The sequence below is a fragment of the Acinonyx jubatus genome, chromosome C1 (genome assembly GCF_027475565.1).
Source record: "Acinonyx jubatus isolate Ajub_Pintada_27869175 chromosome C1, VMU_Ajub_asm_v1.0, whole genome shotgun sequence".
Classification (NCBI taxonomy): Eukaryota; Metazoa; Chordata; class Mammalia; order Carnivora; family Felidae; genus Acinonyx; species Acinonyx jubatus.
This window is the reverse complement of record NC_069381.1, coordinates 57,008,982-57,023,587: the sequence shown is the minus strand read 5'-3', so window position 1 is coordinate 57,023,587 and position 14,606 is coordinate 57,008,982. Positions and strand designations below refer to the sequence as shown.

General features: G+C 34.5%; 1 protein-coding gene across 8 annotated transcripts in view; it reads right to left on the bottom strand.

Moving 5' to 3' along the window:
* LRRC7 (leucine rich repeat containing 7) overlaps positions 1-14,606 on the bottom strand; it is a 550,975-nt gene that overhangs the window by 278,946 nt on the left and 257,423 nt on the right. For all 8 annotated transcript variants that reach the window (XR_008294946.1, XM_053214212.1, XM_027058879.2 and 5 more), the window contains one exon: positions 5,777-5,855. Coding sequence is in view for 7 of the 8 variants with exons in the window: in XM_053214212.1 (XP_053070187.1) it covers positions 5,777-5,855 (79 nt within the window). In the remaining variant the exon portion in view is untranslated. The remainder of the gene's footprint in view (positions 1-5,776; positions 5,856-14,606) is intronic.

Here is a 14,606-nt window from a genome sequence, read left to right as displayed (position 1 = left end):
TTCTTCCTCACTTTCTTGGAAGAATTACACTCATAGATTTAGCAAAATTCATACCAATTGCTTTATACCAAACTGCTTATAATAAATGCTTGTACTAATTGCTTTGCACAAGTGTTGGGCACTTTCTATTCCTGGGATAAATTCGTTGGGGACAATGAATTTTAAAATTTTCCTGAGTAATCTAGTATTTCAGTTTGAAAACCTATTATTTGGAAAATATATAAAGTCAGTAGCTATGCTAAAGAAGACATTTAATTCTATTGATTTTTAATTTTATGGTACAATTTTGTAGCTTCTAATAGAGACAGTGGCCTCAGTTATCAATATTACCATTTACAGAGGAATGTACAATGATAAAGATGACAATCACGGATTGTCTTTATCCTTAATCCAAACTGATAGAACTTTTATCCAAGTGCTTCAATTAAATCTAACAATTTACACTAAGTTAGGGAGCTCACAATAATGAAATGCTTTTACTATCTAAAAGTAACTGATGATTTTCCACATTTGACTGATACAATGAATTCAAAGAAGAATGTCTGGGGCACCTGGGTGGCTCAGTCAGTTAAGCATGTGACTTCAGCTCAAGTCATGATCTCACGCTCTGTGAGTTTAAGTCCCACGTAGGGCTCTGTGCTGACAGCTCAGAGCCTGCAGCCTGCTTCAGATTCTGTGTCTCCCTCTCTCTCTACCCCTCTCTCACTCACACTCTGTCTCTCAAAAATGAATAAATGTTAGGGGCACCTGGGTGGCTCAGTCATTTGGGCCTCCGACTTCGGCTCAGGTCATGATATCTCAGTCCGTGAGTTTGAGCCCTGTATCGGGCTCTGTGATGATAGTTCAGAGCCTGGAGCCTGTTTCGGATTCTGTGTCTCCCTCTCTCTCTGACCCTCCCCCGTTCATGCTCTGCCTCTCTCTGTCTCAAAAATAAACGTAAAAAAATGAATAAATGTTCAAAAAAATTTTTAATAAAAAATTAAAAAACAAAGAAATGTTTTATATATATTGGCAAATAATTCTTTAGTAAAGAAGCATATTCATTTTATTAATCACTTAAATTAAAAGTGACATATTCAAACTACAAAAAAGAAAGTTTACTACAGCAAACACCCATATAATTTAGTGGTTGAGCACATGGGCATTGATGTCAAAAGACCTAGGTTTGAATTACAGTTCTTTTAGTTGTTACCTCTGTGACCTTGTAAAACTTTGTAAGATTCAATTTCCTTATTTGTAAAATGATGATGCTACTATCCGCTTCCAGAGTTGCTCTAGTGATTAAATGATTATCTGCCCCATAGTAAGAACTCACTAAATGAGATCAATTATATTACTTGTCCTTGGTATTACTTTTATTCTGATCTTTCAATATTAACTACAGTACTAATTTAAATAATTTTATTAATGCTATCTTTATTGTTAGAATAGGCAAATTAAGATTGGCCACCAACCTCCTTCTTCCAATACTTTTTTCTAATTACATTTACTTTAGAAGTTAAATGAAAACCTATTTGACCCCTGATAGAATAGTTCAGTCAAATTACATTACAGGTTTTATAAACTGTGATTAAGAAGTTAATGTAAAATCTTCTCTAACTGAAAATATACTTTACATCTAAATATTTTATTTTATACATTGTAAAATTATAAAATTAATATAACTATTTTACAGTATAATTTGGAATATAAAGGGAAAAGAAAAAATTGCACATAAATCCACTTTCTTAACACAGCCATAATTACCATTTTAGGTATTCCTTTTTTAAATTTTTTATTATTTTTTAGTGTTTACTTGTTTTTGAGATGGAAGAGGGGGAGAGAGGGAGAACCAGAAGCAGACTTCAGGCTCTGAGCTATCAGCAAAGAGCCCAACACAGGACTCAAACTCACAAACCGCGAGATCATGGCCCAAGCCAAAGTCAGACGCTTAACTGACTGAGCCACCCAGGTGGCCCCATTTTAGGTATTTCTAATCTATTTTCCAATTAAATGTTTTAACATCACTGAAAAATAGGATCATGATTTCTCCCTTTACTTTGTAATTATCTTTCAATTTTGCTATATAATCAGAATCACTACATAATCTATCTTTCAAACTAGGACATTTTTGAGAATTAAAAATGAGCTGTTATTAATCATGTCACATCAAGTGGTATAAACTAGGATGATTTGAGCAAACAGAGACATATGGTTACCCTATATATAATCTTTGTATCCATCCAGTAGATGTACCATAATTTATTAGCAATGTCCTTACTGTTATGCATTAAAATGTGTCAAAATTTTCAAAATGTAGCTTTTAATTTAAACCAAAATGAAATGTTTCTTCAGAATTGGTGAAATACAGCAAAAGAATCCCAAGCATCTAAATACTATCTTAATGTGTTTCTATCTGTAAAAGGGTATACAGATAATGTTTACCTATTTCATAAGGTTACTGAAAAGATGAAAATGAAATAATGTATCTAAAAGTATGAGACATGATAGACTCTCAATAAATGTTGGTCCATGCCTTTCTCATTAAGTAGTTTTTGTTTTCAATTTTTTCATGGTAATTTTCACCAATGACTTGGTTAGGGCATTCAGACTATACTATAAAGTTCACATCTAAAACTAAAACTAAAACTAAGATCATAATACTGAAAACTGTAACTTTTATATTCCAGGGTCTTTATGACTTACTGCTTCATAGAAATCTCGAGTCAAAGAAAATGAACAGAAAAGCAACAGAGAAAAACCAATGAAACCCAAATATGGTGTTTTGAAAAGAGCAACAAAATTGACAAATCTCTGGTCAGACTGATCAAGCAAAAAAAAAGAAAGACACAACTTATGGATTACAAGAATGGAAGAGAGAGCACCACTAGAGAACCTGTAGATATTTAATGGCTGATAAAAGAACATTCTAAAAATTAAGATGCCAATAAATTTTAAAACTTATATGAATGTACAATTCCTGAAAAGCACAAACTATCAAAGATCACTCAAAAAAAAACAACAGGTAATTTCAATAGTTATTATGGTATTTAAATTTGTAATTAAAAACCTTCCCATTAAGAGAAGTCCAGGCTCAGATGGCTGTACTGGCAAATTCTACCAATATATGAGGAGGAAATAATTCTAATTCTGTACAAACTCTTATAGAAAATAGTAGAGAATGATTCCAAACTATTTTTATGAGGCCAGTTTTTACCCTGTTACCAAAGCCAGGCAAAGAAATTACAAGAAAAAAATTTCAGACTAATATGCTTCATGAATATAGATGGGAAAATCCTCTACAAAATATTAGCAAGTCAGAGCCATTAATTTATAAAAAAGTAATACTTCCTAATCAATTAAGGTTTATTCCTGGGATGCAAATTTGGATCATCATTCAAAAAACATTCAATGTAATTCACTATATCATTAGACTGAAGAAGAAAAAACACATCATCATGTCAACATGTTTGAAAAAAAAAAGAGCTTTGACAAAATTCGATATCCATTGGTAAGAAAAAGTCCTAGCAAACCAGATATCAAAGATGTGGTGGACAGATTCCAAGGTAGCCTCAATGACCCTCACTTCCTGATGTTCACACTTTTCTATGATCTTCCTTAGAGTGTGATAAGAATTGTGACTTGCTTCTAATCAATGGAATATGGCATATATGATGAGATGTCACTCTCATAACTATATTATAATACTGTCTTGCTAGAAAATTAACTACTCAGCTGCTGGCCTTAAAGAAGCAAGCTGCTATGTTGTGGACTGCTTATGGAGAAGGTCAACATGGCTGGGAACTGTACAATAAATTCACTGAGCTATACATGCCGTATGTAAAATATATCTTAAAAATCCTTTACAATTAGTATACTACTTAAATTGATTTTTGTATTGAGTAATTTTTTATTAATTCCCAAATTACTTAATGCTTTTAGTGTTAGGCATTTTTTGATGAAGTAGGACATACTCATTCATCTTTTGAAAAGTTAAACATATGGAAGGAATTCAGAGACATAGTCAAACCACAGTCTTTAAGCTTCTTAAAGATATAAATTATCATCGGATTTCTACTCCCAAAGACATTATCATGATTCCTAAATAAGATGAGCTATTAGAATTAAAGAAATAGAAGTCAAAACAATTCATCATCTGCCCTGGATTATAACTCAAGTCAAGGACTTGGTTGCAGTCTTGGTGTGAAAAGTTACTAATGCCTATTCTTTGTTGAGAAAATTGCATTCTGGTTTAAAAGTTCTGGAAAACACTTTTCACAGTTGTTTTTTTACTTCCATACTCTTTTTAAGGTAGAAAAGTTGTTATTTTTCAAACATATCTTACTTCTTGATGTTCCATACTTTCTACTAAAGGCCTTAAATTATTTTACAAACCATTCACTGTAAAGATCTCCATCTAAACTTCTATCTCCTTCTTTTATATTCTGTTCCTAGTCTTATCTACAGACTCTTTTCATGATCCATAAAGAAACCATCCTCATTACTACCTCTTCTTAACCGTATTGATAAAAAATCTCCCTTCACACTCCCTTTGATAAACTTCCTTTGGTCTTCTAAAAAACACTCCACTCATTAAATGCTTTTCCAGTGGGCTTCAGTTGTTCCTAGTCTCCCCAACTCCATACAGACAGAAGACTCAGGATTTTTTTTTCAAATTCTATTATCAGTTTTTGTATAATTATAATGTCAGTCTTACTCTGAGACTACTTATCTGTGTCCCATACCATTGAATTGTTTTAATCTCTCCCAAATATTGCTACTACTGTCTTTCCAGGTTTTATTTCTACTTCAATTGTTAAGTGACTTTAACATTCAGATTCATGATTTATCCAATCCATTCATTCCATGGTTTCTTGACCTATTTGATTGCACAGTACACTGTATCCCTATGACATAACATTAATTTGCCAACATGGACACATGCTGGGGCTCATCTTCCCATGGCATTTCTCTAGTAACAGATCATAAGCCACAAATACCCATTTCTTTTTTTTTTTAGATGATTTTCTTTTTCTCTTATGTTTATTTATTTATTTTGAGAGACAGAGAGTGCGAGTGGGGAAGGGACAAGAGAGAGGTTGAGAGAGAGAGAATCCCAAGCAGTCTCTGCAATGTCAGCACAGAGCTCAACATGGGGCTCTATCCCATGAACTCAACAGATCATGACCTGAGCTGAAATCAGGAGTCTGATGCTTAACTGACTGAACCACCCAGGCATTCCCACAAATATCCCATTTCTGATTACAGCATCTTTACCATCCAAGTCTTCCATTTTGTTATCCTCGTAGAATTGTCTTTTTGCTCTTCCTGGTACACAAATACTCTCCTTATCTGGTCATACTTAATTCATTTTCCAGTCGGAACTACATAATCAACTGTTTTCATGCACCTATCAATTTATTAACCTCTTGCACTCTCGTGAACTTTCATCACATCCTTAGTGTTAATTTTCCATCATGATCATAACTAATAACTGTTTCCTTAGTTTCAGTGTTCTTTCATGGAATGTTGCCTGAAAGGCACAGGAAAATGATGACATAGTCTGCTTCATAGTAATGCCATCTTGTGCCGATTAGGCCTTCATCATTATTCAGCAAAGCTTTTAATCATCTTTTGTTAAACTATTCTGATTTCATTATTTTCCCCCATCATTCTGTTAAATTGAATTTTAAATGCATGATTTAAAACTCATTTGTTATGTGAATTTCCTTTATATGGGTACATTATTATCCAATGGAAACATTAATATAAATAAAATGTAATCATTCATACTCACTTAGAAATGGGATTGACACTGGCTTCAATAATTGTTAAACACTTACAACATTTAATGTTTTCTGGAAATTCTTGTACACCTAAAATGTAAACAAATAAATAAATAAATAAAAAGGAACATGAAAATGTCCCAGCAAAAATTCTTCAAACTATAGTTCTAATACTAAGAATAATTAACTAAAATTATGAGTTAATATATAGTACAGATATAGTACAAATATACCATTAGGATAATCATTTAAATAAGTATAACAATGTAATAATATGTTAGTGTCCTATAATATATACATACATTTAAAAAATAAAATTTAAATGTTAAATAATATTTTAGCACAATAATACTTGGAAATTGGTTATAAATTGAAGACAATTGTATGCTCAGCATAAGATAGATCTTGGGTTTTTACTAATTTAAAGCAATAAAAATAACTAGGTATTTGAATACTAAGTGCTACTACTGTAGTAAGGGGATATCAGCAGATATAAGAAAACAGAAAAGAAAACCTTGGCTTCTTTTATAAGATTGGAAGATTGAACATGTGAAAGATACATAGGGATATATCACAAAACCAATAGATATTCCCAAACTAATGTGGGTCTCTAATAAATTTTATGCAATTCTTCTTGTTGGCTGCACAGAATGTAGTTCTACATCTGCCTGAATGGGTGAAAAGGTGAACAACTCTTCATCGGGTCCTCTCTCCAGTCTCTGAGGCAGCCAGCCTGGCTCATCACCCTATCACTCTTAGAGAACTGCTCATCTGCTGTCAAAGTTGTGCTGTGGGCTATGTAACAGAAAAACAGGTCTTTCTACAAAACGGAAACTCAGTAAGCCACAAACCTAATCCATAAATGTGAGGGTCAAAGAAATAAAAGATGTGGAGGATATTTCAGTTGATACAAATCAATCAAATATAGTAGGTTATACAAGAGATAGAAGAGAGGGCAGCAATATGAAGCTATTCCTATATGTCTACAGTACTACCAGCTCTAAATTTTTGAAATTATTAAGGGGGTAATATTCCTATAAAGTACTAGACCTGCTCAGTATTTCATATTTGACAAGAGGATAAGGAACATTTTGTGGCAGGATTTTGTTGAACTTTTTAATGATGTTACTGTCAAGAAAGAAAACCACCACCTTCCAAGATTCCATTGACCTACACCACCATGTCCACAGAACCTTGAAGCCCAGTGAAGCAGCAGGAGGACAGTCAAACCAAGACAGGTCATTTATCCACTGCAAAATAAGGGTACAAAAGAGGGTATGGAGACATTTCTCATGCTTTTTCTCCCTATGTGAAAGTTCATCAGAAACTATGCTGTCCTAAAGTTATTGCTGAAGTATTTTTGGTTCTTAGTTAAGAACCCAAGGAAGTGTAGGAGCTCTGTTACATACAAATTGAATGAGAAAAGCCAATTCTCTTTTTTGGAAGGGCCATAACATCTAGAGCCACCCTCATTAACTAGACCTGAATAAAATGGCAAAGAAGTCAATATGTCAATCCTTGAGATGTCCTCAATATTTCCCCTATGGTATTTATATTTCCTTTGGATATTTGCAACCAACAGGTGGGTAAGGCTTCCTTTATGACTTTAGCTTTTTTGTTCAGCAACCAGTTGGGGCTCATTGCATACTGGTATACCCGATGCCTTATCTCTACACGTGCCTGCCTTCTTAATTATGTGTAAACCAAGACATAGAAGCAGAATCAAATTAAAAAATAATTTTACAGAAAAGATTGTATCTCTTTATCTTCTATTGAAAATGTAATTCCCTTTTGTGGTGAAAATACTACTAAATTATTTGTTTAAAAACATATTATGTTGTTTGTAGTTCAAACTTAAACTTGATCAGAGCTGAGTCTATTGGATTAAGATGGAATCCCAACTTCATCACTTAGTGGTTGGGTAACCCATTTAAATGTTCAATATCTACTATGAAAAATGCTGATTATATGAATGGTTTCAAAGACAGTGTGGTGAGGATAGAGAGATAAAGCAGCAAAGCAATTGGCACAAGGTGCTGTATAAATGTTACCTATAACGATTAGAAATACAGAGGAAAGGCCAAGATGATGGAACAGCATGGAAAATTTTTTTGAGTCTCTCATCCCTGAAATACAGCCAGATCAACACTAAACTATCCTGCCCACCTAGAAAACTGATTTGAGGCTTAACACAACAATCTGCACAACCAGAATCACAGAACTCAGCAGGTATGTGGCACAGAGAGGTGAACTGAGGGAGAAAGCTGCAGAGGGCAAGGAGCTGTTTTTGCTTGCAGAGAGAGGACGGACACAGGGTGGGGAGAGAGTACGGAGAGCATCCCCCTTGCCCAAAAGCAGCTGGACAGAAAAGAAAGAGTACATGAGGAACTGAAAGAAAAAAAGGGAGAAAGAAGAAAGGAGAGGGTTTAAGTTCCATGAAGACTCTAAACAGGGGGAGAGTGGAGTCTGAAACTCCACAGCTCAATACCTGATGAAGCTATGGTGGTAAGAGCAAATCCCCAGGAGAAGAGAGTGAGGTCCAAGGGGTCCAATGGCCACATAGAGAGAGGTAGTTCATCTGTTGGGAGGGCATTTGGTAGAGGCTGTGCGGCCACCCGACACTCAAAGGTCCCAACAGACACTGGAGAACAACCACATTCACTGGTGCTAGATCAAGGATGTTAATTAAATAGGAAGCCTGGTGCCAGATGTGTGTTGTGATTTACCATAATCCTTCAAAGGCTACTGCTACACAATTGCATAAACTTTTTCTGGGGCAGGCTAGCACTCATCCATGGTCTCTGGGTATAGGCGGCAGCATTGTCCCACGATCGTTCCTGGGCCACTGCTCAGTGAAACCCTCCCCCAAAGGGTCAGAACAGGTCAAAGCCGCAGTCCCTCAGAATGAGGGGTTGGGAAACACAGCCACATCTGAGATAAAACTCAGGAGGGAGGTGTCACCTGGCAACCTGATGGCTTGGTCACAGGCAGTGTAAAAGTGGGAAGTGGACAGACTCTGGAGACAAAGGAGAGGTGCACGACTGCTGGTCGGGACAGCACAGAGTTCCAATACTATAGACAGGGTAGCTGGGTGATACCATTTTCACCCCTCCTGCGCATGAACATGCACACCTAGAGGCACTGCACAAACCACCCCAGTAAGCTAAGGAGCACCATCTATTGGAGAATGGAGCCTTACACTAAGCCCCGCACACAGCGCCAACCAGGCTCTTCAGGAACAACACAAGTCTCTCCACCTGCTTAGTTTATGGACTATAAAGTGCTTCATAGTTTGACTTCTAGGGGAAAAAGATGTAATTTCATTTGCACTTCAATCTATTTTCTGGTCCATCTATTCAGTTTTTTTTTCCTGTTCTTAGTCTTAAATACAGAAAGAGAAAAAATTTATTTTTATTCTCCAATTCTATTACAAATATTCTTCGTTAATTTTTTCTACTATATTTCTTACTTTTTTGTAAATTTCTAAAATTCCATTTTTTTACTTCCATCATTTTATTTTATTCTATTTCATTGTATTAACTTTTTCAAATTTTCAAACATTTTCCTCTTTTTTCCTTTTTTCCCCCCCTTTCTTATCTTTCCCTTTTTTCTCTAATCTATCAAGCTCCTTTCAACAAGCAGACCAGGACAACCTAGGATCTAGCATCCTTTATTTGTTTTTTTTTGTGTTGTTTTTAAGTTTTTATTTTTAATTTTTTTTTACCATGTTAATTCCTTTTCTTCCAAAAATGATGAAACGAAGGAATTCACCCCCCCCCACCAAAAAACAAAACAAAACAAAAAAAAAACAGGAAGAAATGTCAGTCAGGGACTTAACCAACACAGACACAAGCAAGATGTCTGAACCAGAATTTAGAATCATGATAGTAAGTATATTAGCTACAGTTGCAAACAGATTAGAATCACTTTCTGTGGAGATAAAAACTAGTCAGGATGAAATAAAAAATGTTATAACTGAGCTGCAATCTCAAATAGATGCCACAGCAGCAAGGATGGATGAGGCAGAGCAGTGAATCAGTGGTATAGAGGACAAACTTATAGAGAACAATGAAGCAGAAAAAAAGAGAGAGACTAAGGCAAAAGAGCACGATTTAAAAATTAGAGAAATCAGTGACTCATTAAGGAACAACATCAGAATCATAGGGGGCCCAGAAGATGAAGAGAGAGAAAAAGGGGTAGAAGGATTATGTGATCAAATCATAGCAGAAAACTTTCCTAACCTTGGGAAAGATACAGACATGAAAATCCAGGAAGTACAGAAGACTCCCATTAGATTCAACAAAAACTCACCATCAACAAGACATATCATAGTCAAATTCACAAAATATTCAGGCAAGGAAAGAATCATGAAAGCAGCAAGGGAAAAAAGTCCTTAACCCACAAGGGAAGACAGATCAGGTTTGCCGCAGACCTATCCACAGAAACTTGGCAGGCCACAAAGGAGTGGCAGGATATACTCAATGTGCTGAATCAGAAAAATATGCAGCCAAGAATTCTTTATCCAGCACACTGTCATTTAAAATAGAGAGATAACGGGGCGCCTGGGTGGCGCAGTCGGTTAAGCGTCCGACTTCACCCAGGTCACGATCTCGCGGTCCGGGAGTTCGAGCCCCGCGTCAGGCTCTGGGCTGATGGCTCAGAGCCTGGAGCCTGTTTCCGATTCTGTGTCTCCCTCTCTCTCTGCCCCTCCCCCGTTCATGCTCTGTCTCTCTCTGTCCCAAAAATAAATAAATGTTAAAAAAAAATTAAAAAAAAAATAGAGAGATAAAAAGTTTCCCAGACAAACAAAAATTAAAGGAGTTTGTGACCACTAAGCTAGCCTTGCAAGAAATTTTAAGCAGGACTCTCTGAGGGGAGAAAAGATGGGGAAAAAAAAGACCAAAAACAACAAAGACTAGAAATGATCAGAGAACACCAACAGAAACTCCAATTCTATGGGCAACATAATGGCAATAAATTCATATCTTTCAGTATTCATTCTAAACATCAATAGGCTAAATGCTCCAATTAAAAGACATAGGGTAACAGAATGGGTAAGAAAACAAGAACCATTAAATCATGTTTACAACAAACCCACTTTAGACCTAAAGACACCTTCAGATTGAAAGTAAGGGGATGGAGAACCATCATGCTAATAGTCACCAAAAGAAAGCCAGAGTAGCCATACTTATATCAGATAATGTATACTTTAAAATAAAGACCATAACAAGAGATGAAGAAGGACATTATATAATAATTAAGGGGTCTATCCACCAAAAAGATCTAACAATTGTAAACATTTATGCTCCAAATGTGGAACATCCAAATATATAAATCAGTGAATCACAAACATAAAGGAACTCATTGGTAATGATACCATAATACTAAGGGACTTCAACACTTCACTTACAGCAATAGACAGATCATCTAACACAAAATCAAGAAGGAAACAATGGCTTTGAATGACACACTGAACCTGATGGACTTAACAGATATATGCAGAACATTTCATCCTAAAGCAGTGGGATATACATTCTTCTCCAGTGCACATGGAATGTTCTCAAGAATAGATCACATACTGGGACACAAATCAGCCCTCAACAAGTACAAAAAGATCAAGATCATACCATACATATTTTCAGACCATAACACTTTGTAATTTGAAATCACCACAAGAAAAAATGTGGAAAGATAACAAATATTTGGATGAATGGATAAAAAAGATGTGGCATATATATATACAATGGAGTATTACTCAACAATCAAAAAGAATGAAACCTTGCCATTTGCAACTATGTGGATGGAACTGGAGGGTATGATCCTAAGCAAAATTAGTCAGAGAAAGACAAACATCATATGACTTCACTCATATGAGGACTTTAAGATACAAAACAGGTGAGCAAAAGGGAAGGGAAGCAAAAGTCATATAAAAACAGGTAGGGGGACAAAATATAACAGACTCTTAAATACAGAGAACGAACAAAGGGTTACTTGGAGAGGTTGTGGGAGGGGGGATGGGCTAAATGGGTAAGGGGCATTAAGGAATCTACTCCTGAAATCATTGTTTCACCTTTTGCTAACTAAAAAAAATAAATTATTAAAAAAAAGGGAAATACAGTTGACCCCAGACCAACATGTGTTTGAACTACATGGGTCCACTTATACATGGATTCTTTTTTGATAAATACATGCAGTATTGGAAATGCAGTCTCTCTTCTCTATGAATTTCTTAACATTTTCTTTTCTCTAGTTTATGTGATTGTAAGAATATAGTATTTAATACATTTGTATGTGTTGATTGGCTGTGTGTAATTGATAAGGCTTCTGGTCAATAGTATGCTATTAATAGTTCAGTTTTGGGAGAGTAAAAAGTTTTATGTGGATTTTCAACTGTGTAGGAATTGGAGCCCAACCCCTGTATTGTTCAAGGGTCAACAGTAAATGGAAGAAGACTGTGTCAGTCAACAAAGGAACCAAATATCAAAATGGGCTGGCTTGAGGTAACACATTTGTAAAATTTATCCACCTAAGAGAACACAGCAAATAAATAGGAATTAGTGTGCTGAAGGATCCCTATAGCTAACCAATATAGTATCTGAGATAAATGTTCAAAGGTTTCCAGGGGGAACTCTACCATATATACTAATATATGGGCCCTAGAGTTTAAGTTCTAGAGCATAACTTTAACTTATAGTTCAACCTAAACATGAAGAGGTCGTTTATCAAAGAGTTAAAAGTACAGGTTGGAATTGTAACTGTGCTGTCATATCTCAGTGCTGTCACTTAACTAGATATTATTTTATATAATATTTGAGCATCACTTATTCATTTTTTGTCTAATTCAAAGAGTTGATCTGAGTATTAGTAGGAAGGTAAAGAAATTAGTATGGCACTAGATATAATTCATATATTAATAAGAATTAAGGTAACTTACTCTTCTCTATACCACTGTGTAAAATAATTTATCTTAATAGTCTTATGGGAAGATATATTAAGCAATATTATTTGCATTTTATGGATGACAAACCATACATTCACAAAGATTTGGTGACTTATTTAAATACTAATGGGTGTTTACAGATGAGAATGTGTAAGGTAGGATTTAGTTCAATTTTTTAACACTATATCTTTTATTCCTTTTTACTTCATTATGTTATTTCTTATTAAAATTACATTTGATTTGATTATAGAATCCACATCTTCATCAACCAGTCTTTGAAACTGATCTGTATAGTCCTCTGAAACACAGTGTTTTCAATTTATAAGAAAGGTGATATTTGTTTTACATAGATATATGGTAGATATATAGATAGACACCTAGATAGATAGATAGATAGATAGATAGATAGATAGATACACCTACACACACACACACACACACACACACACACACATTTTCTATCATGAACTTTGTTTCAATTTTCAAATGTATTCATCCTGAAGTAGAGGGATACATATCCTGTACTTCAACAACACATATACTTCAATCATATTAATTTGTGATTACTATAGGAAGTGGGCTCAAACATTTGTAGGCCATTACAATTCAAGTTCTACTCCCTGTTTTTCAGCTGAGATAACACATAAACTTTCTAACACAGGCCCATAAGGAACTCTCTTCTAAGGCCATGAAGAGTTCACTTTTGGGAATCCCTGGAGATTCAAGTTCATTATGTTTAGAATAGATTCAAACCTAGGCTGGAATGCCATATGTTCACTTCAGTAACTATATCACAAAACCTATTTTGAATATGTTCATAGAAATATCATCAAATGAAAAATTAGATTTCTGCATTCTGAATTTAAAACAGAAATAAATGTTTAATGTAATGGAATGATCAAAATTGCATTAACAGAATATTAATACCTTGAAGTAGAAAAGATATGATTGACTATTTTATCTGATTAATTGTGGGGTTTTGTTTTGTTTTGTTTTTACCTTCCTTTAAAAAAATGGGTTCAAAAAGTTCCTGCTCAACTTTCAAAATTATTCAGGAACTTATGCCCTTTGTGGGTTATTCATTCTTGTCCTTTTTCCTGCTGCTTCTATCTCAGTCATTCTTCCAGAGGGGGTGCAGAAGAAGGGAAAGGGGAGAATTCTGAAATCAATCAAATATGGATCTTTCCTGTGTAGCATGATAGAAAATGAAAAGTCATTAAGTTTAGTATATATCTGGTTAATTGCTTTTATTTGGAGTATCTTATCTATAACTAATGCAGACATCTAAGTCTTGACAATGATCTTAAACCTATAAGTAATATAGTTTTCAGATTTATTTAATTATAAAAAATATTATTGGTGGCAAAATAAAAATCAAAACTCAAGTGTTTTTAAAATCTTGGGTTAGGCTTTAAGTAGGTTTTAAGTTGGCAATAAAGTATGAAAGCAAATGTTTTTCCCCTGCAATAGATAAGTTTAGAGTCTAAATGTAGCAAACAATTTTGTCATTCTCGCACATAGAGCCTAACAAGAGTAAGAGCAACATTGATCCTTATGATCATAAATGAAAGGCAAACCTGAGTGTAAGACATTTACATAACATATAAACTGTTTTTAAACCTTACTTACTGAATATATTTATTTAATGTGTTATAATTTTTACCTGTCCTCATCCACTCTCTCACCTAAATCTTCAGTCTAAATATCATCCATAAAAATACATTTATATTCAATGATCTGCATGATAATTTATTTAGCTATTTTAGGACATGTAGCTCTCTCTTCTTAATACCTAGCATTTTAGATTATATAATGTCTGAAATGAAATGATACTCAAAAAATAATGACATGGTACTTGCTTATAAGTTGAAGATTCACTAATTTACCATCTTATTGTATAT